The 15,584-nt window shown below is 47.0% G+C and overlaps 1 protein-coding gene and 1 long non-coding RNA gene across 19 annotated transcripts in view; one reads left to right on the top strand and one right to left on the bottom strand.

Moving 5' to 3' along the window:
- The window catches only part of GRAMD1B (GRAM domain containing 1B), a gene marked incomplete at its 5' end in the record, with an annotated part of 105,792 nt that extends 92,415 nt beyond the window's left edge, over positions 1-13,377 (top strand). For 4 of the 18 annotated variants that reach the window (XR_014269892.1, XR_014269899.1, XR_014269902.1 and 1 more), the window contains 8 exons: positions 1,441-1,548; positions 5,098-5,215; positions 5,934-6,065; positions 6,138-6,225; positions 7,212-7,369; positions 7,584-7,699; positions 7,796-7,882; positions 8,354-8,595. Coding sequence is in view for 2 of the 18 variants with exons in the window: in XM_082493725.1 (XP_082349851.1) it covers positions 1,441-1,548; positions 5,098-5,215; positions 5,934-6,023 (316 nt within the window). Of the gene's footprint in view, positions 1-1,440; positions 1,549-5,097; positions 5,216-5,933; positions 6,104-6,137; positions 6,226-7,208; positions 7,370-7,583; positions 7,728-7,795; positions 7,883-8,149; positions 8,596-9,862; positions 9,874-11,035 lie in introns of those variants that run through there. The other 14 variants (XR_014269889.1, XR_014269890.1, XR_014269891.1 and 11 more) reach the window with 14 other exon arrangements.
- Positions 5,945-8,647, bottom strand: LOC309680195. The gene is made up of 4 exons (XR_014269905.1): positions 8,589-8,647; positions 7,580-7,740; positions 6,500-6,680; positions 5,945-6,019 (listed from the first exon to the last, which is right to left on the bottom strand). It is a non-coding gene; the product is annotated as an uncharacterized lncRNA (long non-coding RNA).
- Positions 13,378-15,584: the final 2,207 nt, after the last annotated feature.

Genomic DNA, 15,584 nt, shown 5'->3' with positions numbered 1-15,584 from the left:
AGTCCTTATGCCTAAACCTAGGCGTATTTACTGTTTCTCTGCCTCTTGCGCTGACGGTAGCTTTCATGTGTTAGTGGCAGGTGCTGTGAAGTGGTACGGTCTAAAGGAATCCCGTTAGGGCGGGTCTTTTCATCGCTGAGGGAAATGGAAGCATACTGTTAACCCTGGACAAACAGCAAAACTTGGGCTCATTCTTTTCCTAAGCTCCACTCACCTTTTAGTGAGGTGGGGAGAAGCTGAGATTCGTAGACAGAAGTTACTTTTAAAATTGAGCTCCTTTCTGCATTTCCTTTTCCCAGTGGGGATAAAGCTACAGAGGTTTGCAGCAGCAACCCAGCCTAGTTGCTGTAGTGATACGGTAATGTAATGACAAGAAGATAGCCTTGTGCTATCTCTCTTCTGCATCTAGACGGGTCATTAAAACTTCGGGTAGGAAGGCACAAAAGCTTTACGACAATCTCTCCTGACAGGCTACTAGCTTATCTTAGAGTGGTCAGAGTGCCCTCCATAATGTTTTCAGAACACTGTTCTGGCCAGTGGCCATCCACCTGACCGAACTGGGTGATAGTGGGCCATTCTTCCAGCAAAATAGCTGCACTATTCAGAGACAGGCATGAGTGTGTTATTTTGGAATCTATTCCCCAAGTGCGGCTGATGGGAGGAGCGGAAGGGCCCATGCGCAGTGGTGGTGGTGGTGGTGGTGGGTGAGAGGAGCAGTACAGTATCTGTACTGTGCTGGTTTGCAAGGCGGCCTGCAGTGGTGTTCCCATTGCCGGGTGCAGTAAGGCTGGGTGCATGCAGACTGCAACATGCATACATGTCAGGCAGTGCCGTGAATGGGTGCGCTTTGGGCTTGTCCCCAAGTGCTACACACAGCTCATCTTCTGCTGAGCGAATTTCACCATCAATCGTAGGCACACGGTTACTTGTCTGTCCTTTTTCCCTTTTTCCCACGGTTCCTTTCTTCCCTCCTCCCCGCCCCATATATCTTCTGCACTGTCTACGAGCCTTCTCTGCTCAGCCCAGTTTCTCCTGTTCTGTGTTAGTCTGTTTCTAACCTGCTGCTACTCCGTCTTTTCTCTTCCCTGCTCCCATTAGGATCTGTTTCAGGTACTGTCTCTCTCTTTTTTTAACCTCTTTACTCTCCTGTTTCCCTCCCTTTCTCTGCATTCAGCACATCCACTCATCCAACCTGTTCTGTCTGATCTGTCAGCCCTCTCTTTCTGTCTGTCCATCCTTCTTGCTCACACATTTCTCCCACGAGGTGAAGTTTTGGGTTCTGATCACCTGACCCTAACTCAGATTAAATTCCCACTCGCATACAGCGTGGACCTGGGCCCCAGACACCTTCTTAAAGCCCTGGGCGTTTGCCCAGATGTGACTAGCAGGCAGTGGGCTATGAAGTGCTCCTAGTAAACCGACTGTTTTCTTTATTTCCAGTCTGGTGCTGCTCGTCATTCTCAATATGATGCTGTTCTACAAACTCTGGATGTTGGAATATACTACGCAGACGCTCACGGCATGGCAGGGCTTGCGGCTACAAGAAAGGTACTGTCACATCTGCTTTGTCTTTGTCTCTTCTTGCATGGTTCCTATGGATGTTAGAGGCTTTCCCAGAATGCCAAAGCTCTGGGCTGTCTTGTAGATTGCTTCCTTTTTGTGTAAAACAGATGAAGTAGGTAGGTAGCTGAAGCTGTAGGGCCACCAGCATTTCTAGACCTGAAACTGCTGAACAGTTGCAGCAGAAGACAGCAAGTTAAGGCAACCTCTGCTTCTTCCCAGCATCCCATATAACAGCAGATGCTCTATGAATAAGTGTTTTGCAATCCTGGGCCAAGGTGGCCACCTCCCTTCCTTTGATGGCTTAACTTCCCTCTGTATGAAAAGCAGTGTCTTAGAAAGAACCCTTTGTACTCAGAGGGGAATTTGAGCCTGTGACACACGAGCAACTGTTTGGTGTGTGTTTTGAAAGGTGTGGGTCCAGATATCAGCAAGTTGTTAAGAGTGTGGGAGGAAGAGAGAGAACACTAGGAGGGCACGGGGCACTCCTGAACGACCTGAGCGTTCCCTGGTGGTACTAGATGTTAAGCAGTGAAGCGTGATCTCAGACTGACTTAGTTCCTGTAATAACAACTGGTAGCATGGAACTTTGTCCAAGGCTTTTTGGACATCCTGTTTTTTCAGTATAGTGTCTGCTTGGTGTGTGCCGAGATGTACAGAGCTCTAGGCTGTATGGCAGCATCTCCCCATTTCCTTTTGCAGAAAGCACATCTGAAAGCCTCCAACCAGACTGAATTTATTGTTGGGATCGGTCGTTGTTATTACATAGACTCCCCCCATCTTGTCTAGGGCCAAAGGCAGACCTGCCAGTCTGCATTTCCCAGGATGCGCTACAGAGCACCTTTTTGTAGATGGCATTTCCAGTGGTGACCTGACATCCCATAGTTTGTTTATAATGACAGGCAGCAATTTTGTGTTTTGAATTCCTTCTTACAGTTTTTGGTGAATTCTTTTTTATGTAGGTAAGTGCTACGTATTCTGCCTGAATAGTCTCTACCCTATTTTCAGAGGTTGAGAGCATCCCCAGTCCACTTTGCAAAGGTGTTTTTGTCCCCTTTCTGGCTGTACTGTTGTGCAGTCACAGCTGCTAAAAGTTGGGTTTGAATTTAAGCATCCATAGCTACGTGCTGCTGTTGCGATGACATTTTTTGAGTGATTTGTCTCATGGGCTTTCTCATTTCCCCTTACAAGGGAAGGGAATTACTATTTTCCCCATAATAGCTCTGTTCCTTTTCCATGGATAGATAGCATTAAGTGATTTTGCCTGTTTTATTTTTTTCCCCTTCTGGTACTTGTTTTTTATTTGGACCACTACAATAGAGTATTGAAGAACAGGACTTTACACGCTGTTTGTATGCTTCTGGCAATGTGCATGTGCTGGAATGACCTGGGTAGCTCTATTTCAGCCCCCAGCACGGGTAACTTCATTGGGTTGCAATTGTGATTGCTGTGGAAAGTAGACTGAACCCCTCTGCTGGCTCAAAGGCCAGGTGTGCCCAGAAACATTCTGTTTGAGGCTCCAAAGCCTTTTTTTTCCATATGTAGTTCTACTGAGACTTAAGTTCTCTGTGGGCAGGGGCAGTGAGCAGTCCCTCAAACTAAGTGTACCAATCCTAAGCATGTAGCCTCTCCACTCAGACAAGGACAGCAGTCTTTATTAATAGCAGAGTGTTATTTATTAGAGAGTAGGTCCTTTTTTTTAACTTGTGTTGGTGTTTTATTGCCATGCTTAATTAACATTTCTTTGTTTTATCTCCAGGTCTGGAGCCAGCTGAGCAGGGCAGATGCAAGCCGTCAAGGCCCTGATGAGAGGATCGGCAGGACTGGCTGCCCAGAGCTGCCACTCAGGGCCTTGGGCAGATGCCAGTGGTGAGCCAGGCGAGGAGGTGGAGCCTGGCCAGGCCAAGGCCAGGCTAAATCTCAGTCGAGGAGAGCGACGCAAGGAGCGTAGCGACGAGGAGCGTAGTCAAGGCAGTTAGCGCGGCAGTTGGCGTCGGCAGGAAGGCGCGGCAGCACCCCACTCTGCCTGCCTGCTAAGGTAAGAGAGGAACAAGTTAGACTATTACATTGCCAAGGAGGAACCTAACCAAGTTCTAGCAGCAGGTGAGCTCTCACTAACACAGGGACTTACTTACATAAAGCAGGCTTGAAAATCTCTACTGTAGCCTGAGAGGAGGGATTCAGCTGTGTTAGGAAGTAGCACAGCTTAGCTCCATCTTAACTGGGGGACGTGCCTTTTAGCTATATTAGAAACCAGTAGAGCCCAAAAAGGTAAGCAGAAGACAAAGTTTTTCATGCTTTGTAGCTATGTTAGGAAGTAGCACAGCTTAGCTCCATCTTAACTGGGGGATGTGCCTTTTAGCTGTATTAGGAAACCAGTAGAGCCCAAAAAGGTAAGCAGAAGACAAAGTTTTTCATGCTTTGTAGCTATGTTAGGAAGTAGCACAGCTTAGCTCCATCTTAACTGGGGGACGTGCCTTTTAGCTGTATTAGGAAACCAGTAGAGCCCAAAAAGGTAAGCAGAAGACAAAGTATGAAAGACTTGTAGCTATGTTAGAAAGTAGCACAGCTTAGCTCCATCTTAACTGGGGGACGTGCCTTTTAGCTATATTAGAAACCAGTAGAGCCCAAAAAGGTAAGCAGAAGACAAAGTATGAAAGACTTGTAGCTATGTTAGAAAGTAGCACAGCTTAGCTCCATGCTTCTCAGGAGAAATGGGCAGAGGTGCTGCTGCCGCGCCTTCCTGCCGACGCCAACTGCCGCGCTAACTGCCTTGACTACGCTCCTCGTCGCTACGCTCCTTGCGTCGCTCTCCTCGACTGAGATTTAGCCTGGCCTTGGCCTGGCCAGGCTCCACCTCCTCGCCTGGCTCACCACTGGCATCTGCCCAAGGCCCTGAGTGGCAGCTCTGGGCAGCCAGTCCTGCCGATCCTCCCATCAGGGCCTTGACGGCTTGCATCTGCCCTGATTCTGCTCCACTCAGCAGCCTCCAGCCCTGTTCTGGAGGGTTAATTGGGCCTGAAGGGAGGGACTTGGTATCTACACTTACCTGCCATTAAAAAGAGAGCCCATGCTGCTATTGCTCATAATAAAGAGAAAGCCCGACACAGCATGTCTAGAAAAAACAAAACACAGAAACTGCACAGACCTACTATTTATCCCCCAACATTACACTGCGGTGCGTTATTCCCCATCAGTGGCCACGGTGCCATCTGTCAGTACACGTCTACCAAGCAATGAAAGCACACTGCCTGCTGTCCTCACCCTCCCCTCTAGCAAACGGGCCTTTGGTTCCACCTGCACTACAACAGCTTGTGCAAAAGGCATATCTTTGCTATTAATTAATTGATTACCATGGTTAAGACAGAATAACACCGGTATCCAATTTAGGAAAATACTAAGCACATTTAAATGCTCAAGAAGACCTGCTCCTCTAGGGTGAAAAGATTAGACAAACTGATATGATCTACACTCTGCCCCAATCCACTTTGACTTCAGTTTCCCTAGATTCACTCTTGCTCATATTCTGCCTGACAGGTTACCCCAGTCTCAGACAGAGTGGGCCCAGTTACTAGAATCTCAGCAGAAGTATCATGACTCAGAGCTACAAAAATGGCGTGAGATCATCAAATCCTCGGTGATGCTTCTAGACCAGGTGAGACCACGTTGCCAGTTAGTGCTGTGATTAGGGGGTCACCGTGTCCTCCCAGCAACCCGCTCGCAATCCTTCAGCCTTACCTGGTTCCACTGTAGTCCATCAGGTGCATCACTGCCCCTACCGTCTCCCTTTAGATCTGTCTTCGGAGGTAGTGGTGGGCAGCAGGTCCCAAGGGCTATTCGCAGGACATTGCAGATTCTCTGTCACCTCACAGGGGTCCGCGCACATCAAGGAAAGAATTCTACAAGGCCAAAAACCTTACATTAGCACATCTTATATCTAGTCTCTGGCATCCCAGTTTGAAAAGCAAACTTTTTTTATCTCAACCCTGGATTCATACCTAGCTTGTGTGGATGAGGGGGACACGCTCTGTGTGGGCCCTTAATAACACAAAGCCAGGGGTTTCAGTATCTGCTGTCTGAAGAGCTGGTTGTCCGCCAGGCTGCTTAGAACCAAGTTCATAACCGACAGCTGCTCCCCCCTATGGAGACAGCTGCTCACCCCTCCTCTGTTACCCTGGAGAATGGTCTCTCACAGGCTCCCGTCTTTTCAGTCTCCGTTTGTACATCCCAGCCCTGACATGCTGCTCCCAAAGCCCAGAGTATTATGGTATCTACACCTTACGTGGAAGAAGGAGGCACCGATGGGGAAGGAAATCTCAAAGCGCTCTCACCAGTAGGGTAGCATCACAGTGGAGAAATTTCTTGTCTTGCAGATGAAGGATTCACTAATAAATCTTCAGAATGGCATCGGGTCCCGGGACTTCGGGTCAGATCCAGAGGAGAAACGGAAACGTTTCCACTAACAGGCAGGAATGCAGGAGGCCAGAGGACAGTGTGCAATATGTGTAAATAGGATATATAAATATATATATAAAATATATATATATACAGAATATAAATATATATATTATATACAGATTTTAAGAGAAAAAATTAAGCCTACGTATCGAGAGGAAGGATGGACCTCCAACACTGGCTGAAATGGAGCGTCTCGGTGGTAGCGTGGTGTGTGTGTGTGTGTGTGTGTGGGAGGGCTGTGCTCTCCCAGCACTGAGGTGCGCTTAGGGGCGCACCTAAGTGCGCTCCCCTGGGCCCGTGCACCACTCCTCTGTAATATTCCTGGCTGTTTGTTTGTCTGTCTGTCTGTCCGTTTTGTTTTTGTTAATTCAAAGGGAAGCATCAGAGTGAGTGTCCCTCCCCCATCCCTTACTGCGCATGAAGGTCCCCGATTGACTGTATTTATCTATACATACAAAGGGGACACTGTCAATGTTCTTACCTTGCTGGCTTCAGGGCAGAGAGGTTTTGGCAGTCGCCGTAAATCCCTTGCAAAACTATTCCGCATTTGGAGAAGAGGCCTCTGGAAGAATTGCTGTAGGTCTGCAGAGAGCAGATCTCACCGGCAATCACCTTCTATGCTCCTTGAGGCAGAAATACAATTTGCTGTCATGCCAGCCAGCCTGGTTCAGAGAGCAAAGCAGAGAATGTCAGTGAGCTGAAAGGCTTTCTCCAAACACTAGTTTGCCATCTCCCATTATTGATACTGCGTTACTAGCCAAGGAGATGATGGGGAGGGGAGTATCTGCCTACAAGGTGCATGGATGGAGGAGAGCCACACCCCAGAAATCTCACTTCCATTCTTTTTGACAGTGTCCCCTTTACATTTTCTGTAGTTCTTTGCTTTCTATGTGCTTGCGCCCCTGCCTTAAAGCCATCTCTGTGCTGAAGAGGCTGCTACCTGTGTGACTTCCCATGACAGGGGGAGTACCCCAACTTAAAAAGAAAACCAAAATTACTATTTATTTGCAACCACTCCTGCTACCCTGCTCAGCAAATTTCCCTTCTGCCTCTGGTCTTCAAGACCATTTTGCTCGTACCACCTAGCCCTTACCTTGTCTTATAAACTCTGCAAGAAAACATTAGGAAGAAAAAGAACAACTTCCTTTCCCTTCCTTCCCTGGCATATTTACGTGACTGCATCTATGTAGCAGCAAGGCCCCCAAAGTCCACCAGAGGTTCGGAAGGGTCATGGGGACCAAAAAAGAATAAAAAAGAAAAAAGGGACCATCAGTGGGTGGCAGGATGGATCTGGAGGGGGGACAACGGTGTGAGGCATCTGACTGATCTCTCTCATAACCTGGATAGTGAGGTATTTATTTGCTCTGTAAGCAAATCAGGTGGTAGAGCTGCATTAAAAAGCCAATACGAATTTTTACTTTTATTGGGGATTATTCCTAACTCTTATTAGCAGCCAACTGAGGAAGAGGGGCAGCGAGGCTGTTGTGTACCAAATGCCACTGTGGCTGGTTGGGATGCAGCAGGCTTGTTTGAATGTTTAATAAATGCTTTCTCATCTTACCCAGCCAGGTAGATTAGGTGACACGTGAGGCCCTCACTCTCCACCTTGTTCAACACCAGGATTTTTCCACCTTCTGAATGGCAGGAAGGAGTCAGCTGCGTAATTCCCCTTATGCAAACGGTGCAGTTTAGCTCCTCCGTTGTCTCTAGCTCCAGTGGGCACTGAAAGAGCAGGGGACATAAGGGTGAATAACTGGTCTTTGTATCTCTGTACCAGAAACTCTCATCCGCACAGCTGGGTGACAAAGTGGAGTCTAAGGAAAACCCTCACAAGCTTCGGCTCGTGCCTTCCAGTTAGGGAAAGGTAACGTATGTGAAAGTAACCTGCTAATTTCTCCCAACCTGCCTACAATTCTCATGAACAAGCGCTAAGCACAACACGTCCCACAGAAGAACACTCACATTTAAAGGAGCGCAGATGGAAGACAGGTTATCAAAAAATAAATTTTAAGTGTGAAAGCAAGGTACAATTGGGAAAAACATGCCTTGGCAACTAGACAGTAATGTGTATTTATGACTATTTATTTAATTTAATGCTGCTGACTACTGTACCGCTCCCTGACTTTTCCAGGGAGGCTGCTGAAATGGCTACTGTACAATGAAACAGAGGTGCTAGCGCCTGGGAAGGGCATTCTGTGGCTTATCTCGTGACAGGAGGGCCCCAACTCCCCACTGTGACTTGCCACGCTGGCCAAGAGTCCTGTCGCTCCATTAGTCACTCCCACAATTACTAAGCACAGAAGAATCCCCTGCTGTCCATCTTCCCCTTTTCTAGAATTTAATTCCGAGCACCAAGAAGGAAGACAGAGAGGAAGCCCTGTGCTTGCCACTTTGCCCATGCCACAAAAGAAGGCAGCCACGTCTTGAGAGAGAAACCTGGAATGTGGGGTCTCTGCCACCTGGCTGGGAGGGTTTTGTACATAGATGGACGTAACCCGTCGAGAAACAGAGAAACCCACCTGTCCGAGAGGGTTGAAAATAAATGCCAGTGATCAGAATTGGTTTCTTACCCGTTTCACATTCTCTTGCACTAGCAAGAGGCGAGAAATCCATTTGCTCATCCGTGCATCCTTCTTCCTCTCCAGCATTCTTCCAGATTGCCATTGCTTTAGGTTCTGGATGTTCCTGCTGACACGGTTTCTTTGAGCTTGGCCCTAAAGACACAATTGCACAAGCTCTGTGAAATCAATGCGAGGTTAGGCAGAGGCAGCTGTAACAATCTCAAGCACTAATATTCATTCTGCCCACCCATTACTTTAAACCGGGTTTAACATGTTTGACATATATCCTGACACACAGCTGAATTAAGTCCTTCAATAAAGAGCATAAGGGTGGTGGTCACCAAACAGAACCTTGTATACGCAGTGCCCTTCAGACCAAGGAAGGTTCCTCTTTGAGGCCTCAGGTTTCTTTTTCTCTGATTCCTAGTTATTTACTTTCTTTTTGCCACTTGGCAGCAAGTCTGGCTTGGAGTTGGATAGGATTTATGATCTTCTATTGCCTCTTAATTTATCACAGTGGTAATTAAAAAAAACTAACACCAAACAGCAAGGTCTTTTTCTTAAGGAAAAACCCACAATGGCACTAAAGGTGAGGTCTTAAACAAAACCTTGGCATGATTTCACTTTCCTCTAGACAGCTATGACAGGAATCACCTCCTCCTGCAGTTCAGTCCCAGTCAACAGCTTAATTCCTTTTGCAGCCACAGACCATTTTGGATCCAGCAGTTTATGACTGCATTTCCTGGAGAAATTAGTAACGCTTTCTAGGAGCAAGGCAGAGCAACTTGAGTAATGTTACAGGGGGTGGTACTTCTGCCTTCCCTAAGCAGTCACAGCCAAGCCGTAGCTTGGCTTCCACTGTCAGGGTTTCTTTACTTGCTCACCTTGCTTACCTGTGCCAGAAATCCCACATCAATGTTGTTTTTTTAATAGCACCTCGCAGACAGCTTTTTCCCTGCCAAGTCCTCTCTCTGACCCTTCTGCCGCTGCTGAGCTGCCAGGTGAGCGCAGCTGGATTTTGATTTGCAGAGTCTGAACAACTACAAAAGACAGATTTTTATAAAAGCATTTTTCCAGCGAAACATGCAAACTAATGCCAACAGCTAGTAAACCAATTTTTGCCAAGTAAGACGCTACCTCTTGGGAGAGGGGAGAAGGGACAAAAGGCTCTGATTTGCCAGTTTGTGTATCTGACCTGTTCATATGGGAGAACACCAATCCTAGCTTGATACATTCTCCCTTCTGATAAATACAGCCCTTCTAATGCTTACCTTGGGTTACAGCATCTGGGACAAGGTCAAAGTGAATTTGAGACCTGGATAACTGCTCTGCAATCACGCATTCATAAAGTAGATACGAGATGTATCTAGTGCAGCACCTGTGCATAAGGTCTACAAAGGAGCAGAAGACAGAGGTTATTCCGGGAGGCAAGATTAGAAACATGTGCCCAAGACAGGGGCACTGCTGGGTTTGCACATTCCACTTAAAAGGGAGAAAGGTACCTACAATGGTAAGAATAGGAGATATCTATGCATTAACTGGATAACCGTGCTTTTTGGGTGCTCAATGATTAACCGATAATCCAAGGCATGCTTCAGTCAGAAAACTTCAATATTAATTGATATTACACGATACTAACTTCTGCATAAAGCTCTTCTGGCTCCCTTACATCCTTTGGGAGAAGATAAGAAAGTCACAACTTCAATCTCCCCTTATTTACCTCAGTTACGTTGCTGACATAGAGTATGTATTTACACACAGCTTGAAAGACTGCCAGTCTGGGGCAGCAGTCTGCCATTTGACGACCTGACCCCACTTGACTGCTTTAGATCTAATAAAAGGAAACCTAAGAGATATGCAACGTGCCATTATTTTAAATATGACCCCGGTATCGAAAGAGGCAAGGTTTCAAAGCATGATGCTTTGCTGGATTTAAAGCCCCAGCACAAAACCGCCTCTGAAATTATGATGCCTGCACTGCCATACCCCACCTCAGAAAGCCTGGCGCACTTAATCTCTGCTCTTATCAGAGAGACCCCGTTCGTTTCAGAAGCTCACCTGGGTGTAGATGGGGACAGACTTTTTAGCCTGCTTGTCTCCTCAGCACTAAACCGTGTAGCCTACATACGTGTTTTTTCCTACCTTTATACGAGGTGGTAGAAGTTTTCCACATAGTCGCTGGAGACGCTTTTGGTCTGGGTGCTTGAAACGAGCCCTTTTGGATAGGTTCTACAGTCATTTCCGTGCAGATATAAAGGTGACAGGAAGGTGCCTCTGAGTGAAAGACACACTTGCAAACCTCACACTTTGGCTTCCCACATGTCAAAAGTGCTAACCGGAAGGGTGCGCACACATGCAGGTTTTGGTGACTACAGTGCTTGTATCACCTGGCCTTAATACCTCTCCTTTTCCTAGTAGCTTTCCCTTCTCAGACCTGTATTTTCATCATCTTTCAGTAACCCAAAGGCACCTAAATAGAGGAGAGAGACAGAGAGGACAGCCTGCTGCTTTCACACTACCCAGCACTGGGGAAGAGTGGTGGAGATAGTCTCCAACCTTAAGAAGACCAGTGCTCCACACGCAGAATGAGCTGCAAAATAGAGGTTTGTGGCAGACATTTTGGGGGAACGAATCACTCCTGGCTAGTTAAAAGGGCCTTTCTGTGCTACTAGGATTGGGAAAACACCTGGGACTCGTTTTCCTCTCAGGTTCATTTAGTGAGCATAGTTAGCATAAAGCCAGCATGTGAGTGAATGTCTATGAAAAACCAACCTGTGAAGGCCAGTACCCAGGAGTACGTGGTCTCTGGCCCAGTGCAGTGATTTAGGAAGCAGCTCTGTCCACAGTGCGGCTTAGTCACAGTGTGTGGCGAACATACTGAGCACTCCCCTCTGCTGTTGGTGCAGAGATGGTACGGCTCCCGAGAGGACTTCTCCGCAGAGCGTCCTTACAGCTTTCCCGTGATGTGTACTGAACTAGCCGTGTTAACCAGGTAGTGCTCTATCAGTCAGCATCTGCTTTTCCCAACCAGGACAGAAGTGATCCACTTCCTAATTTAGAGGTGGGAGAGTATGCAGAAAAGCACGGTCAGTAATAAACACCTTAAAGCAACAGTGCCTGGCTCAGGAGAGGCAATTCTGTCATGTTTGTCAAGGCAGCTGCTGCCATCCCACACCTCTTGACAGAGCTGTGCTTTCTGCGCTGAACTGGAGAGATCTTTCCGCCAGGATCTCTGCCCAGCTTGCTGCCACTGCTAAGTTTCATGGTGCAGTCACGTGGACTATGGCTTAGTCTTTTCAGACACTCTCAGCACCAGTTAGAATATCTGGCAGGGGCTCGCTTAAAACAATATTCAAAACAGAGACTCTTAAGCCAAAGCATCTGAGGCAAGTGGCTCACAGAACATTTCTCAGTGTAGTTTCTGAGATGCGACTGTGCTGACTTTCTGGCCCATTCCCCTGCCTGGCATGCTCCGATTTCTCTATGCTTTGCCATCTCTACAGCACGAGTCTCTCTGTGCCATAACACATTCCTTTTTCTAGATGTGCACACTGGCCAAATAATCTCCTGTCTTGATCGACTGCCGATTGAGATTATTTTCTGATCTAGCCAGACAGCATGGGCTTATCTCTTAGCATGGATACGTGGCGTGCCATGGCCCCCTCTCCCACACACGTTCTGCAGTGCTTGCTATGGCTTCTCCCTCTCCCCTCACACCTTTGCTGCCAGACAATCATTCCCTGTGTCATAGATGGACTGACCTGGTGCTGTCCCTGCTTGCCTTTCCTTGCTGCGGTCTGTATGCTCTTTAAGTGAATGTGTTTTATTTTTTTCAGTAGGGAAAAAGACTTCCTTCTGCTGAAGGAATTATATTTGCACATGGCTCAGGGAGGTACCTCCTCTGGCCGTTTCTGTTACCTCACTCATTTAGGCCAATTCCATTGCTAACGTTAAATGGCCACCTTCCCCAACCCAAACCCTGAGAATAGTTAGGAAATAAAACTAATGTGCAGCTCAGGTTCTAGAGCCATTTGGTCGCGTCTCAGTTTCGGCCCAATGTGCCCCAGTGGCATTAAGGATTTGGGAGAGTGGCTGTTACAAAATGGTGACTTTATACAGCAAAGAGGTGGAGCCTGTGCCACGCGCGCCTCGTTCCCCATCTTCGCATGCCCACCTCCCTTGTAATAGTACTTAACAGATACGGAAGCACTAACCTGGCTCTCGGCCTGATGAGGCTGGGGGGAGGGAGGACCAGCAGAACCGTTGCAGCGTTACAACCGCCCAGGACTGGCATCGCGTGGCTGTGGCACCTCTGGGACGTTACCATTCTCACGGCAGGTCAACTTCCATCACATGCTCCAGGGCTGGAAAAAGCTGCTAAAAACCTAGAGTGTGTTCTCCTCACCAGAGGCCCTGGATCCTGCAACCCCAATTGCTGTGCGTAACTGCAAATTAATGAGGGTTGCCTCACATCAGCAAGGAATGGGAGCGGGTCGTACAATCAGCCGTAGGCGTGCGCCTCCCTCCTGGATTACACCACCGGAGCCCGGGCAGCGGGGGGCTGTTGGCCAAGGCCCACATGCCTGTAGTGCTAATGTGAACTCTCGGGTGGGGTGGGGGAGGAACCGTGGTTTTGTTTTAGGAGTTGTCTGTCATAAACTTTGCGCTGTGCGCAAAATGCGATAAAATGATAATGAAACTTACCTGCTAGAACCTAGGAATTGTAAAGGCTGTGCAGCCAAAACGTAATGTAAAGTAGCTAGTACAATGGAAGTACGGTATAAATTAAAAAAATCTATCAAACAAACAGCGTGACTCGTGAGTGCTTGTTCTTTTTATTATCCTGCCTGTTCTGAAGTCTCTTCTGCCATTTCCAAATACAGAGAGAGTCTTTTGAGACCAACCAGAACCGTCTCTTCCAGGACACAGCCTGCCTTTAACACCACCCTGGAAAAATCCCTTTTTTTTGGCTACGAGAATCTTGATCAAAATTTAGACACCATTTTCTCCTGCCTAGAACAACACAGGGCAATAGTCATATCTGTCTGCAGGAACTGGAAAAGTGAAAGATATGTCCAAAAAAAAGCATCTTGAGAAGATGCATCTAAGATACCGGAAGGTACAAGACTAGAAGAGGCTGGCCCTTTACCACCTGAGGTAGCTCTCAAGAAGTTCTCTGTCTGCTCCTTTTTTGACTTAACATTATGACACCAGAGGGTTATCAATGCCTCACGGGGACTGAGGAACAGAGCTGAAGTAGGAGAGAGGTTACATGACCTTACCTAAAAATCACCGTGGGCATCAATGCCGCAGTCAGTGACGGCAACTCTGGAGTTACAATCTAATCCCTCCTTTGTTGCTGTGGGTTTAGAGTTAGGATTATGCCCAAAATTGCCCTGGGGCCAGGCAAGTTGGCCAAGGGATAATGAAGACATCCAGCTGAATTAGAAGAGGAGCTGGTTTTTCCCCTTTTGGATATTAAGTTTTAAGGAACCAGTGCCCAGACTACAAGTGTGTTTCATCTAGAAAATGTACTCAGGTTGCCAGACTCGGTTCTGGACTTGAGAGCAATCCCGCTGTGAAGACTCCATTGTAGTAGTTTACTAAAGTTGACACCCACTCTAAAAAAAGAATTTTGAACAACTGCCAGTTAGAAATCTGGCTTGGGCCGACTTACAAATGGAGCAATTTCTGTGATTGTAGCAACACATAAAAAGCAGCAGAACAAAGCAGAGGAAATTCCATAGGTGGGAAGGAAGCATGCCTTGATTCACAAGCACTCTAACTATTTAGAAGCAGTCAGTGTAGCAAAATTTGTCAACTCTTGCAAGCGGTATAGGCTCCATTGCAGCAGGGATGTAACAACATCTGCTATATGAAACAAAACAAACCTTCCCCCCATTTTGTCTTACGGTACAATTCCAACCCGGGCAATGTTTCTGCCTTTTCCTCTCCTTGTAATCCTAGTTGTTGAACTCAACTGATCTACATTTGAGGCCACAGAACAAATTTTACTCTGCTTAATCCACTACAATTGAAAAGGTAAGTTTGCCTATGAAACACTGAATTTACAGCGTGATTCCTGTGCAGCAGTGGATCATTTACGATGAATGCTGACTATTCAAACCAGTGACTAATTATCACAAGAATTACGATTATCTAGGAAAAAATAAGTGTTTTCTGTCTCTTCCTCTAGGTGGTGCTACACTATAGTAGGAGAAGACCGATATCGCAGTTACAAAAAGTACTACCGTTTTACAAAGCTGTCTGTCCTTTCCCAGTGAGGGCTGTGCATCCTATTTCCTTTGCTCACCTCCTTGCATCAGGCTGTCTTCCTTTTGGGGATTTCCCCAGAAGCAGGTGAACTGCATACCTTGTCCCACCAGCTTGCCTGCTGTTGCAGAATGCGGCTCTGCAGGTTATTCCTATCACTGTGTCTCTGCGTACCTGAGGAGTTAACCTGCTATGCAAGGCAAATGGAGGGAACTAAGAATTCCGACACTCGCTAAATGAAAGGGGGGATACAGGGGATTCTTATACTTACGTCATACTGCCTCCCAAAGTAGGAGTACTTCAGGATCTATATTCTCGGTTCCCTCCTTCAGAAGCAAGTGTGAACATGGCACAGGCAGTCATCCTTCCTACTACACATTTTCAACAATTCTAATGCATTAGAATGCATAGTCCTCATCCTACTCTGCCTGCGCACGGGCAGCCCAAAGTCTAAGCAACAACTAATTAATTAAATCCTTCCTGTTTTAGCACCGATAAAACTGCTTGGGCTGTAACATATGGTAGAACATCACCCCGAGATGATCATTCCCAGTCCTGCAGGTCAGAGTAACATGACATACATACCCTTTACCTCTGCAATGGAGAAATAGCATATTTAGCAAATAAAGGTGGTGGTGACAGCAGCTAAGAAATGACACTTAACATTACAAAGCCATTAACGTGATGATGGGACTGAAACTTGGGAAGGAGCCGTGCTGCCCACACCCCTGT

The sequence above is a fragment of the Vanellus vanellus genome, assembly GCF_965231255.1.
Source record: "Vanellus vanellus genome assembly, chromosome: 21".
NCBI lineage: Eukaryota > Metazoa > Chordata > Aves > Charadriiformes > Charadriidae > Vanellus > Vanellus vanellus.
The sequence above is the reverse complement of the archived record's forward strand: the minus strand, read 5'-3'. Positions and strand labels throughout refer to the sequence as shown.